The sequence below is a fragment of the Marmota marmota genome, unplaced genomic scaffold (genome assembly GCF_001458135.2).
Source record: "Marmota marmota marmota unplaced genomic scaffold, marMar, whole genome shotgun sequence".
NCBI lineage: Eukaryota > Metazoa > Chordata > Mammalia > Rodentia > Sciuridae > Marmota > Marmota marmota.
The window spans coordinates 41,585,128-41,599,195 of NW_026000057.1; the positions used below are offsets into that span (position 1 = coordinate 41,585,128).

The following is a 14,068-nucleotide window of genomic DNA, read 5'->3' on the forward strand; positions in this document are numbered from 1 at the left end:
GCTGCCGGGCCTGGGTTTGGGCTTTGAGCGGGAGGAGGAGGAGCAGCGGCGGCACCTGGGCGGCATGCGATGGGGAACTGCTGCTGGACGCAGTGCTTCGGGCTGCTCCGCAAGGAAGCGGGGCGGCTGCAGCGTGTAGGAGGCGGCGGAGGGTAAGCCCGCTAGGGGACTGGCCCAGTCCGAGAGACACCTCTCCAGCTTCTGGCGGGGAACCCTCTCAGTGTTGCCCATCTGTTAGGAGGGTCCGAGAGCCTTGCTATCCTTACAGCTTAACAGGCGTCGAGTGGGATGATGGTCGTGGAGGCCCTGCTAGGGGGCGGTCTCTGGGCCTCCTAGCGAAAGAGGTTGAGGAGGGGGCGGGGTGTGGCTCCTGCCACCCCCAGCAAGACTCCTTGTCACGCGGGGAAGCAGTCACGGGAGGCATCATCTCGAGGAAGCTGGTGCACTCTCAGGCTGATGGGCAGGAGGACCGGCTCTACAGCTACCTGGACACACCCTACATTGAGTTCGGGTTTAATTCCAAAGTCGGTATCGCTGTATTTAATCTCCTCTTTAGTCCTGACAGAGGAGGTGAGAATTTGGCTCGAAAGTTAATGCCTCGGATGGATTTTAAGTAGAAGTCATCTGGATGCAGAAATAAAATAAGATTCTAGGCACTGGTGAACTTTTTGATAGAAGGAGTTGCTAAATTGCTGAGTTTCCATTGGGCATTCAGATTTTTGGTACTGATGACAAGAGAGACAGTATGTCATTTTTTTCACATTATTTTATTTTGAAATTTGGAGAGGAATGCCATGCAGTGACTGCTACCCACACACACACTAGGTAAATCCAAGTGTTTCTGAACCTCACTCCTTGAGTGAAACTGCGGATATGCTAAGGTTTTTCTATCCACACCATAGAGTAAAAATTTTTATATTCCATTTTTGTGTTTTATTTAATAGAATATTTAGAAAATTGGGGCAAATCCCTTTGGAGTTGACTTTGTTGTTGTTAACTATCTCTCAGGAATCCAAACCTACAATTGGAAAATCTAAACCAAGCCACTTTATGTAAGGAATAAACTATTTTGCACTTTTTGAAACATTGCTGAGTTTTCAGCATCTGCCCCACTTAGCCAATATTATTAAGTAATAAGATGTTCAGCATAAACATGCAGAAATCAGATGATTATAATTTGAGCCATTGGGTAATGAAGGTCTCATAAAATATAATATGATTCACTTATCAACCAGACATTGTATCATCTCACTGATACAAAGTAGTTTAAGGTTTTACTCTGAATGTCCCTGGAATGGAAGTTATAAGGATTTACAGATTTTTCTGCCTGATTTAGTCTTTTGGTTTCCCTGAATTATTACTATCACTGTTAAGGGGAGCATGATTGCTGTTTTATCTTGTCATCCACAATCTTCTAATTTACCTCTAACTTGTGTGTGTGTGTGTGTGTGTGTGTGCACCCATAGAATTATGTTGTTTAAATAGGCTTCCCTAAGGACTACATGCACACAATAGTAGGATATTTGCCTTTTTTATTGTTTGTCTTTGTGTTGAGGAGGTTAAATTCTAACCTTTAGAAAGGAAGGAGGGTCTTAAATCTGAATGGGTAGGCAAAAATTACTGTTTACCTTTGGACTACATTATATAGATTTTGTGGAATTTTTGTTTTATCACAGAGATTTTACAAACTAATTATGTATTAAAAGTGTAGATTCTGGTCCCTGAGTACATGAGCTGGAGGAAATCAGTGAATCAGTGTGTTAAATATCCATGTTTAAATGTCATTGAAACATGGGGTTTTTTTTTATCTGGGACTTGTAGATGCTGTCATCTGAAACCATACAATCAATATTGATCCTATTTCTTTTAATCCAAAAACACAAGTTTTGACAGTTTCCTTACTTGAATCCTTTGATAATTTACTGTTTAATATTAATCTTAACATTTTTCTAGCAGCTTTTTGTAAACATTTAGACAGGTAGATATAATTATTTACACAATAAGGTTAAACTTTGTCTCTCGGTTTGGTTGCTATTTTTACCCACCTAGTAAGTTTTGATTTTCCTCAAGGCATAGTTAACAAAAGCTTGATTTGGTTTTATATGTCATGGTAGTGACCACAGGTAGAAAAATGGGGCTTGCTGGGTTTTCTTAGGCTGATTCAAACTGGACTTCACAGGAGTGCTTTATGATGCAAAGCCTGGTGTCTTACTCTTGCAGATTTCCCAGGAGTACTCAAAATCAGATCACTCTTATCCAGTCTCAAAATCAGAGTTAACCAAGAATACTACAGAATTCTAATCAAAATATTAGTATCAGTGTTGAAGTATATATATTGGAAACCTTACTTCTAATAAAGTTATTTGGTGATAAAATAGGGTTTTTAAAAATATCTTTTAAGAAATAAAATTTAGACATAATGAGTTATATCCTTCACTGAAATTTAGCCTGCCAACACATTCTAGAGAGCTCCACCTGCTGGTTAGTTGTTCTGTTTTTTTGGGCAGTATTAGAAACCTTTCATGGAGACTTTGTGTCCCTTTCTTAGTTTTATTTTTTCTCAGAGACCCCAGTTATGTTTTATTGTATTGTGTTTTAATTCCCATCTTTACTTTGCTTTATAATTGCACACAGTGGTTCCAGTTCTTATGTTCTATAGTTTAAGGGTACGATTATGTTCTTTATCCTCCTCAATATTTAACAGTTGTTCACCCTTTTGGCTGCAAGTAGCAGAGTTACCTTAGGCAATAGTTTCCATGATTTCATGGTTTTTCCTTTCCCAGTAAAAATAACATTAATAATATTTTACTCATTACTTGTATGCACCAGGCACTGTTCTAAGTACTTTATATTTCCTCATTCATTCCTCATCATGCTCCTATGAAGAAATAAGTACTATCACATATTGAGTATCCCATAGCCAAAATGCTTGAAACAAGAAGAACTTCCGATTTTAGATTTTTGTAGATTTTAGGATATTTGCATACACATAATGAGATAATTTAGGGATGGGATCCAATTGGAAATACAAAACTTATTTATGTTTCATTTATACCTTGTACAGATAGCCTGAAGGTAATTTTTATAGTATTTTTAGTGCATCTGCATTTTGACTGCTGCCTATCATGTGAAGTCAGGTGTGGAATTTCCCACTTATGACATTGTGTCAGAGCTCAGAAAGTTTCTGATTTGGGATCCTTTCATGAAATATTTAGGATTTTGGGATTAATTATTTCAACCTGTACAAGTATTATAGGTTAAAAACTGAAGCTTAGAAAGTTTAACTTGTCTAATAAGATAGAAGAATGGGATTGCAGCCCTCTGAATTCAGATCCCTTTTCCTTTCTAAGGAATATCTCATGACTCTTTATTCTGTATATAATCATTTGGTTGTTATCTCTCCACACACTATCTTGTACTTTGTTACTGGAAGATCATTGAACATATCTCAACAACCTGACTTTATTCTGTGTGACGAGCTATTGAAATTGTGCTCTTGACCTCTGTAGCATCACTTTTATCTTTTTTTTTTTCCTTCTGATCCTCTCCTAGCTATTCTTACTGTATCTACTTATTAATAATATGTAGTTTTCCTGTATTTTCCCTGTATTGATTCCCTTCACCTGTGTGCTAACATTTCCCAGAAGAAATTTCATCCATTTCTACAATTTTGAAAGCTATCACTTCCAAATCTCACCTGCATTCACCTATTTTCAGTTGCCTACTGAAGAGATATTCCTGCAGATATTCTGTTCAATCTCTGCAGAACCTGTTTCCTTCCACTGCGCTTGTGCCTTAAATATTGCCTCTCCTTTTGCCTAGTTAGTAACTTCCAGGCTGCTTTCCTTATAGTATCTCTCTGCCCATCTTCCTTTTCTGTCATTGGAGTTAGGTTTCCTAAAACCCATATTGGATCATGCCAGTCCATTATTTATAACTGCTTTCTGCCTCCTGTTTCCTACAGTTAAAATTTCTCGAGTTTTTTTTTTCATCCTGTGACAGCCATGACGAATTGCATAGTATTCAAATATGCAACGTAATGTCTGTTGGTATACTCAGGATGATGGCAGTTGTGCATTAGGGTATCTATAATCTTTGTCTTCTCGTTTAGAAAAATCATGTCAATACAAATCAGTGAGAAACAAAAGAATAACCTTGAAGCTATTCTAATTCCAAAAAATTAGCTCCTTTAACTTTGTTGATTAATTATTATCCTTGAATTGAGTAATATCAAGTTTAAACTTCTGAAGAGGTAACTTAACTTTACCCTGTTTTGCTAGCCTTATTCTTTGCTGTTTGCTCACTTGCCACATCCTCAGTCTCCTCTGTACCAGATGAACTGTGAGTGTTCCTGTTCTCTTAAAATACAGTGTTCTCTCACCCTATGCTTTTATATGTGATATTTCTTCCTTCCTCATTTCCTGGTTTCGGTGCACATTTACTTATCTTTAAGTATTACTTTTCCTATAAAATTTGCTCCAGCCCCACAAGATAACATTTTCTCCCTGAGGAAATAATATTTTCTTCAGGTTCTACATAAGGGGTTGGTAAACTTTTCCTGTAAATGGTTAGATAATATGTATTTTAGGTTTGGCAGACTGTACAGTCTCTGTTGTAATTTCTCAGCTTTGCTGTTTTAGTGCAAGAACAGCTGTAGCAATGTATCAAGAAATGGGTAGTGACAATATTCCAATAAAACCTTATTGACAGAAACAGATAGTAGACTTGATCATGGACCATAGTTTGCCAACTCCTGGTAGGTAGCATGATATTGGCCGAGAGTCCTTACATTCCAATACTGTATTTTTATCTTTATCTCTTTTCATTCTCAGTATCAAATGTTTGTTGAAAGAATAGCATTATCTGTGAACTTATAGGATCTACAAAACAGAGATTTCTTCTGTCCTTCAGTTTCTTTTTTGGATCTCGAGATAATTCCTTAACTTTAGCAAAAACACCCCCATATACTCATGCCTCTTTATGTTGACTCTTTAGGAGACCATTTAGAGTCACAATGAAAAATTTAAAAATATTTTAGCATAATGTATGTCACTGAAGTACAGTAATTGATAGTGTTAGTTATAAGAGATTCATGTTGGTGTTTTGCATGTTTACTAGCTTTGAAAAATACGAAAGTGTAAGACGTTTCTGTTGAAATCTTAGAAGTTGGGAAAGAAAGCAGTAGTGAATTTAAATGGATATGAATATCTTGTACTTTCAGGGTTATAGCTTAAAGATTCCCTAGGGCTCTGTTCTGAACCTTACTATATTCTTCCTTAATGTGTTTTTCTCTTTAATGTGCCTTTTGGGTAATGGTGTGAAAACATATGACTTTACCTCTACCCATATACTAATGAGCTCAGTCATTTCATGCTGAGCTCTGAAATATATAATTACCTCCTGAATATTTCCACTTGGGTATCAAATATAACTTTCAAAATTCATTTTACAAAGCCGAACTGTCTTTATTTCCTTCTCATAACCCTTTTCTCTTTGTAAGCCCTAACATTATGACTTTGTTTCTTCTCCTGAGTGGTAAACATTCTGTGAGCCTGACAATCATATTAAACTCCTCCCTTTCATTCACCCTCCAAACCCAGGGTATAAAGTCCTACAGATAATTCCTTCTAAATGTTGCCTGCATCTTTCCATCCTTTCTGCCTCAGTAAAGACCTTGCTGTCTTCCGTATTGTAGTTCTGCACTTGTGGTGGTAACTTTTGAGCTTGTATCTTTCTACTCCAAAAAACAAAGAGGAGGAACCATTAGAACTTGGAACCATTAGAACTTAGTTAGATCTAAGTCTCCTGCCAGCTGTTTTCCTATCTGCTACGTCTTCCATTTAACAGCTTAAGATTTGTCTTGTCTTGTCTTCATGTTTCCATTTTCTTCTCACTTAGTCTTCAAGGTAATCTAATGTTCCCCTTTCCTGCTACCTCTTTCCTTGAATCTCTGTCCCCTGTATATGTTTATTTTCTTCTCAGTCATTACATATTGGAGTCCTTCAAAATGTATTAGACTCTTCTCACTGTTTGTACTCCTCAGGGTATAGCGTGCATATAGCTGCTAACCTAGAAGTTGTCTTTGATGCTGCTCCGCATCATCCCACACTTCCAGTCTATCTTCAGGACCAGGTGTTTTTTTGTCCTTTCTAAATAGCTTTTTAATCCACCCACTTCTCTTTCTGCTGCCATCTTAATCCGAGCTGTCATCTTGTGTTGCCTAGATTTCCAGTATCCTGTGTTAAAATAGCACTCTTCCTCCTTCACCATTCTCTGGCTCTACTTAATTTTCTTTGGTAGAATTTGCCAGTCTACAATAGACTGAGTACTTATTTGCTCTTGTCCGTTGCTCCCTATAATAAGTGTATTAAGCCCGAGGTAGAGACTTTGTTTATTCCCGTATCTGCAGTACTCCACCAGTGCTTGCCACATAATAGGTCCTTAATAAATATTTATTAACTGAGGGAATAAACTACCAAGTGGATCTACCCACATCTATTCCTGACTTTTTTCCTGCATCCTGGAGTTTATGAGATCTTAAATGCAAATCTGTGACACAAGCACAGCACAAAATTATTTTTAAGGCTGTCTAAAGACTGAAATCTTTAGAATCTTTAATGTAACATCCAAGACTCTACATTGTCTATTCCTTGCCTACTTTTGTTGTTGTTGTTATTATTATTATCTGTGTCATACTCTGCCTTGAATCCATTTTTATTTAAGTAACTTCTACTCTCTCTTCTCTTAGATGCCAGTTTAAGAATTATTCCCCACAGAAGTCTTTCCATTCCCAGCCCCTTAGGTGATAAGAGTTCACATTATCATGGAATGATGTTTTCTTCTGAGTATTTCCTCAGGTTATGATTATCCTTCAAATGATAAGATTATTTAGTTAATGTCTATCTTCTGCTCTCAAAATAAAGGAAGGAGTTAATGCTGGGTTTTGCTTACCCTTAAACACTCACCTCCTATTTAAGTGCCTCATTGGTAGTCCATTTTCAGTAAACAGTTGTTGACTGAACTAGTGAATACAGTTTTTTGAAAAGTGACGTTCTTTTCACTCCCCCTTGCTTCTAGTCCTTTCTCTATGATCCCCTCTTTCCCTTTCTTGGGACCTATCTAAATTCCTCTTCTTCAGTGTGATTTTTTTTTTTTTTTTTTGGTATCCTTAATCTAAACATTTCCCTCTCAAAGCAAAATAGTTATTGATATATCTGTTCGACTATAAGCATCTTGGGCACATGGATCAATTTTTATTCATTTTTATATTTTAAATTCATAGTTATGCCTGTTATTCAGTAACCCAGTGAAAAATAGGAATAAGATTTAAAAATTCAGTATCATAGATGCATAAATGACAACAGTTTTCAAAAGAAGAAAGTGGTGAGTAATATCAGGTGCTACACACAGATTGCAGAAGGTGAATGAGAAATAAAAGACCTTTAAGGTCCTTTCTAGTTACTAAATTCCTCTAAATCAGGCTCTTAAAAGGCAGTGACTAATTTTTTTAAGCCCATTCTCTGTCTTTGATATGTTCAATTAGAAGATTTGCTTTCTCTCTTTCAAGGCATAAAATTGATTTTCTGAGTATCTGTTCTTCCTAAATTTGTCTTCATTAGGAGGAGCTTATTAAACAGTAAGTATTGTTACTTTACTCTTACCACATATGTTAGGGTTTTCCAGAAACCAGAACCAGTAGGAGATACCTATATATCTGCCAATAGTTGTACCTTTATATGGATATAAAATGAGATTTATTATGAGGAAATGGCTCATGCTGTTGTAGAGGTTAAGTCCCATTGTCTTCCCTTTGCAGGCTGAAGACTTTGGAAAGCCAGTGGTCTAAGTCCCAGTCCATGGGCAGCAGAAGACCAAGGAAGGTCTTAGCTCAAGCAGTGCAGGAGAGAGAATTCAACCTTCCCCCACCTTTTTTTTTTCTATTCAGGCCCTCAGCAGATTGGCTAATGCCTACCCAAATTAGAAAGGACCTTTTCCTTTACTAGGTCCACCAATTCAAATGATAATCTGTTCCGCAACACCCTTGCAAATACACACAGAAATAATATTTTAAACATACCTGGGTATCTGGTAGCCTAGTCAGGTTAACGAAATTAACCATGACACCACCTATGTTGATGCTGTTCCTGCCTGGAAAACTCTATTGATCTTATCTCTTTAGATTTGATTGGTTAAACCTCCACTGAAGTATTTAATAATTGAAAAATAATGTGTCCATCACTATCTTTCTCATAGTTTTTGCCAGGCATCTGATTTATAACCTTTCCAGTCTTTTGTTCAGGGGGGAAAAAGGAGTCATGGGAAGCTTTTAATTTTTAATAAACTTTGGAACCATTTACCCTGATTCTTCATCATTTATTTATACTGTCAAATAGAAGATATAGGAAAAGACTTTCTTCCTGTATTTTAACAGATGCAGTATAGAAGAATGTGAAGAGAAGGAACAATAGCAATGTAGAATTTTTGAGAAATTTTTAGTTTTACATTAAAAAAGTATTTACCTGCTATGCAAAATAACATGAGAAGCATAAAAAAACTATACTTTCAGTCTGTTCTCAACAAGACAGATTTTAATCTTAAAAAATTATCTTGTTATCTACCTTGATAACATCGATAAGTAAATATGTTTATAAAAATCTCCACTTCTGTACCATATCATTTTCAAGCTCTTCCAAATTTTTTTATATGCCACCACTGATTAGAGGATAGGCCCCAGGAACCAACCATTACCTCTCTTTTCAACTCCTCTAAAATCCTTGACATGTTTTAAATACATTTTCACATCTCAGTAGTAGCAAAATGGATATAAAGAAACCTGTTTCATTTCATTTAAAGACAGCTCTTGAGGACATAAGGATTATATATAAATGAATGTCTATGGATGATTTTGGAGAGTTCCTGACTATTAATAAAAGGAAAATGCACTTTTATTTTTCTTAAGTCATTTTTGGGAGCCTTTTAGTTTCAGTTGCTCAACTTTCACCCCAGTTGACAACTGAATATATATACTTTAGAATAGAATGGTTAGTTGTTGCCCACATCATTTCTCACCTTCCCCTACCCTCCAGGGCATGTGACTGAATTCCTGAAAGTTAAATGTAACTAACTATACCATGTGACATTACCATTTTCTTCACAGCTGGCTCTTGTGATATGGCTATATTTCTAGAGGACTCTCTAGCATCTCACATCACTTTATATACCTTGTCCTTTCATTTCTGGAAGTGGTATGTCTTGGATTTACCACATTTATTTTTCTCTTGTTCTTCCACCCTAGACTTCTGCTTTCATATTATATTTCTGTTGAAATTCTGCCAATGCTTCACATCATCTCGATTTCCATTCCATCCGCAAAAACCTCATGATTTTTATCTTCTCATTTTTTTAATCTATCCACTTTTCTTACACCACCCTAATCCAAGCTGTCATCATTACTTACCTAGCCTCAAATTTGATTGCATACATTATTCATGCATTCACTCTATGCATTTATGCCCACTTATTTATCTAGGACTCTTGTGGTTCTTGGCACTTGCCAGAGCAACTAACTACTAAGGCTGGTTTATTCTCCTAAGTTGAAAGAAAGAATTGTATTCCTATTTTTCTATAATTATTTCAAATACAATAAACATTGGTTTTATTTGCTCTATAGGATTATCTTTGATCAAGGATAGTGATTCTTACCTAGAGTGTTCATTCACAATTCCCATTTTCATGTGTATAGTTCCAGTTCATTTACTTATTTCTCTTCCTGTGTAGTGTTTCATAACATGAGTAAACCATAGTTAGTTTATCCATTCTCCTGTTGATGGGCATTTCTGTTATTTTCAGGGTTGGTTTTTGTTTGTTTGTTTTTTGCTATTACTGCTTCAGTTAACATTCAAGTATATTTGTACTAGATTCCTTAGGTATATATAACTACAAGTAGAATTTCAGAGTCATAGCTTATACACATTCAAATGTACTAGAAAATGCCCCAAACTTTTTCAAATTATACCAATTTATATTTTCACCAACAATGGATTTCCGTCATTCCCCTGACATTTGATATTATCAGAGACTTCTTTTCTCCAACATAATTAATGTGAAATGCTAGCTCATATTTCCATTAAAACTTTATTATATTCCTATATACCAGCAACAAATAAATAATGCATATTTTTAAATTATCTTCTATGATAACAAGGAAACTAGGAATAAATTAGTGATAGACTAGAACAATTTTTTTTAAATCCTATTAAATAAATGGAGGGAATACTGTGTTCATGGTTAGAAAGACTCCCCATGCTTAAGATATTCTTTATCAATTGACCAGAAGTTCAGTGCAATTCCAGTGAAAATCCTAACAAACTGATTCCACAGATTTTGAAGAAGGTAGAATTGTCCTATCAGTTAACAAGTTCTAATAATTAAAACCCTGTATTATTGGCACAAATATAAACACATAGGTGAGCATAATAGAATATAGCCCCTGAGCTCTGTGTCAACCTGAGGGTGAATCTCAATAATATTCATTTTTAACAAGGTGATTATTTCTTACCCAACTATGTGAATGACTTCTTTATTAAACTAGAATTGTTAGGACTAAAAAATCTATTAGTTGAGATATTTTTATATATTGTATGTAGTTCAGGGACTCATACTTTTTTTTCCCTCTTTTTCTACCTGAACTGCTAAAGGTATCACTGATAATAACTTAACTATTGAGTTTTGCCCAAGAGTTGGGGCTGGATGCCTCCCTAGATTTACTATTGTCATTTTCTTATGTTACTTCCTGCAATACTTAAAACATTCACACCTCCAAGAATATCTGGTGTAATGAACTTGGGAGTTTGCAAAAGGCATTGTTGTGTTATCATAGTAAATGAATAAAGATTCAGTAACTTTAGTCAAATGTTACAAATATGAATCCAGGGGATTTTAGCTTTCCATTTTTATTTTTAAGCAATGTTTACATAATAGAAAAATCTTAAACTGCTCTGTGCTAATAATTATTTTAAGTAAATTTAGGGAGCTTCGTACAGTATGACCCACTTATATGCTAACAATAGTTCTAAGAAAGTAGGATGGCTATTCTCCTCTATTTTTAGATCCTAATCAGTTATGATTGAAAATATTAAACCAGATTTTCTTTTGCTAATATTTTGTGAAAAACTCTTTACAAATAATAGTCATTTTATGATTAATAAAAAAATCATAAATGTTTTGTATATAATACAAAATGATTTTCTTTTAGAGTAGGCTAAGCATATGCTATGACCAGTCTTACATATAAAATGAGCATACTTTTAGATTCTAAACTGTATTGGAACATGCACAGCATTGTTTTCAGCTGCTGAAGTGTGATCGATTAAACTTGGAGAGAGGATTAATTGAAGAAGATCTAAAAGTTATTTTTCTGTATTTGACTATAGAATATATTAAAAAGAGCTTAGAGTTATTGGAGTTAGATATTTTACATTTTTTTGTACTCAGTCTTCAAAATCAGTGTATTTTTGAAATGTATATAAAATACAAACAAAAAAAAATACAAAAATACCCTTTAGTTTCTGCCCCTTTTTAAGGGCCTTTGTAAGGACTCAGTAATGTAAATCTCTCTTTGCTGTCCATTATACTAATAGCTTGTTAATTTGATTTTTATAGCATCATATGTAGCTGAAAATATCAGGTCAATAAAGTACTGATTTTTTTTTCCTTTAAATTGAAGAAAGGAAAATGTTCTTGTTATTTCTGTGAACTAACAATAATCAGGAGTCAAGTTTTTGCAATAGATATTGTACTTTTACTCATTTTGATTCCAATTTTTCCAAAACTCACCTTTCATTGAAGACCTGGGAGAGCTGAATAAGAAAAGTCCTGTGACCCACCCTGCCCCAACACACCCAGTAGCCAGTTTTGCAGTCCTATTTAAGCTGTTCTTCTATTTCCTCTTCATAATGAATTTTTAAAGAAAGATTAACTTCTGTTTTCATTTAAGTCTTAAAACCTAGGAGTCTTAAACCTTTTTCTTTAAGGTAACTTAGAATGCCAAAGTTATGGATTCATTAGGTATTGTTTAGTTTTAATTTTTGCTTATTGTTCTACTTTTCCATAGTGATTAGCAATAAAATCCATAAAAATAGTAAGCATTATGTATTTATTGGTGATAATATGAAGTATATGTATGGGAGGGGGAAAAGTGCTGACATTGCCATCTATGCAGTCAACATTCCTTGGGATAGGAAAAGAAAGATGAATTTCCTGTGTTTGATGTTATTTATTTATTAATTGGCATGTTGCTGGGATTGAACCCAGTACCTTGCACATGCTAGACAAGTGTTATACCACTGAAATTCACCCCAAGCTAGGTTTTCTGGGTTGAAGCAAGGAGGAAAAGAAAAGTGCTTTTATTGATCTGGAATTGAGAAGTAACACCAGGGTTAATTATAGGAAAGTATTATTAAGGAGTTTTGGGACTGATATTTATGTTAATTTATAGGTTTGAAATTAATTGTTAGAGAACTGTTACCCAAACTCTAACTTTGTAACAATGTGAGGCTCTAGGTATCCAAAACTACCTCCTTTTCTAGCCTTTCTCAACTCTGTAAATGATAATAACTTCACTCTTTGAAGTATTCAGTCCAAACATTTAGGAGACATCCTTGTTTCTTTCTTTTTACAAACACTCCTATCTAATACATTAGCAGATTCTATCAGCCTTGTTTTCAAAACTACTTATTACTGCCACTATTATTACTGTGATCCAAGCCACCATCATTTCTGTGCTGTACTACTAACAGCTTTCTTGTGGGTCTCTTAAAACTTGTCAGATCATCTGTTCAAGATCCTCCAGTGATATTCTTAATAGAGCTAATAAATTACCAAAGAATAACAGAATTATAAAATCATGTTTTTTTCCCTTTAATGATACAGTGGAGCTGAGCAATGATTATCAATGGATGCCATAAAACTATTTGGTACAAAGTTGATATGGATCTTTGTGATGGATGCTGACAATACTTGAAACTACACATCAATCTTAACATCAATAGAAGTAGGATAAAGTTCCTGGTCTGATCCAGTAGTAAGAACTGCATATGAAAAATTCTTGCCTGTAAAAATTGAACTCAGTATATCAGACTTTTAAATCAAATTATCAATTTTCAAGAAATATCAGGAATAGAGAAAAAAGTTAAACAACACCAAGAAGGAAAATATCAGCCAAAACCAGAAAATGAAAAATTACACAAAACAAAATGATACAATTTCTCTAAGGATATGAAGAAAGGCAGGGAGGAGTACAGAGTGTATTAGGGCTGCTAAAGACTAAAAGGGGTTTAAGATATCTAACAAGCAGTGTGTGGTCCTTGTTTGACTCTGATTCAAACAAATGATGCACAAAAAGATAATGGGGGTTGGGGGGGCTGGGTTTGTGGCTCAGTGATGGAACATTTGCTTGGCATGTTTGAAGCCCTGGGTTCCATCCTCAGCACCACATATAAACAAACAAACAAACTAGATATTAGATGATACTGAGGAATTATTTTTAATTGTGTTACATATGATAATGTGATTAGATTTTTTTAAGGTTTTTAATAATTAGAGATGCCAATTGAGGCCAGGATAAGATAACATGTCGAGTTTCCTGTAAGGTACTCTACCCAAATGAAATGAAACTGAAGATTTAGGTATAAGTGAAAGAAAAAATGGAAGATGGTAACTTTTTAAACTGGGTGAAGGATACAAAGAGGTTTGTGATACTCTACTTTTGTGCTTTTTTGAAATAACTCCTGGTAAAGGTTTAAAAAAAAAAAGGTGACTGCCAAAACCAAACATCTCTTTTCATCTAATTAAGAATAAAATCCGGGCTGGGGATGTGGCTCAAGCGGTAGCGCGCTCGCCTGGCATGCGTGCTGCCCGGGTTCGTTCCTCAGCACCACATACAAACAAAGATGTTGTGTCCGCCGAGAACTAAAAAATAAATATTAAAAAATTCTCTCTCTCTCTCTCTCTCTCTCTCTCTCTCTCTCAAAAAAAGCTAAAACATGTAAACCTAAAAAAAAGGCATACC

General features: G+C 35.1%; 1 protein-coding gene across 2 annotated transcripts in view; it reads left to right on the forward strand.

Annotated features, from left to right (window-relative positions):
- Ap1ar (adaptor related protein complex 1 associated regulatory protein) overlaps window positions 1–14,068 on the forward strand; it is a 37,035-nt gene continuing 22,967 nt past the window's right edge. The window contains exon 1 of one of the 2 annotated variants that reach the window (XM_015484651.1): window positions 1–152. In XM_015484651.1, coding sequence (XP_015340137.1) covers window positions 70–152 — 83 coding nt within the window. In that variant the 5' untranslated portion in view covers window positions 1–69. The remainder of the gene's footprint in view (window positions 153–14,068) is intronic. The other variant, XM_015484652.2, reaches the window with a different exon arrangement.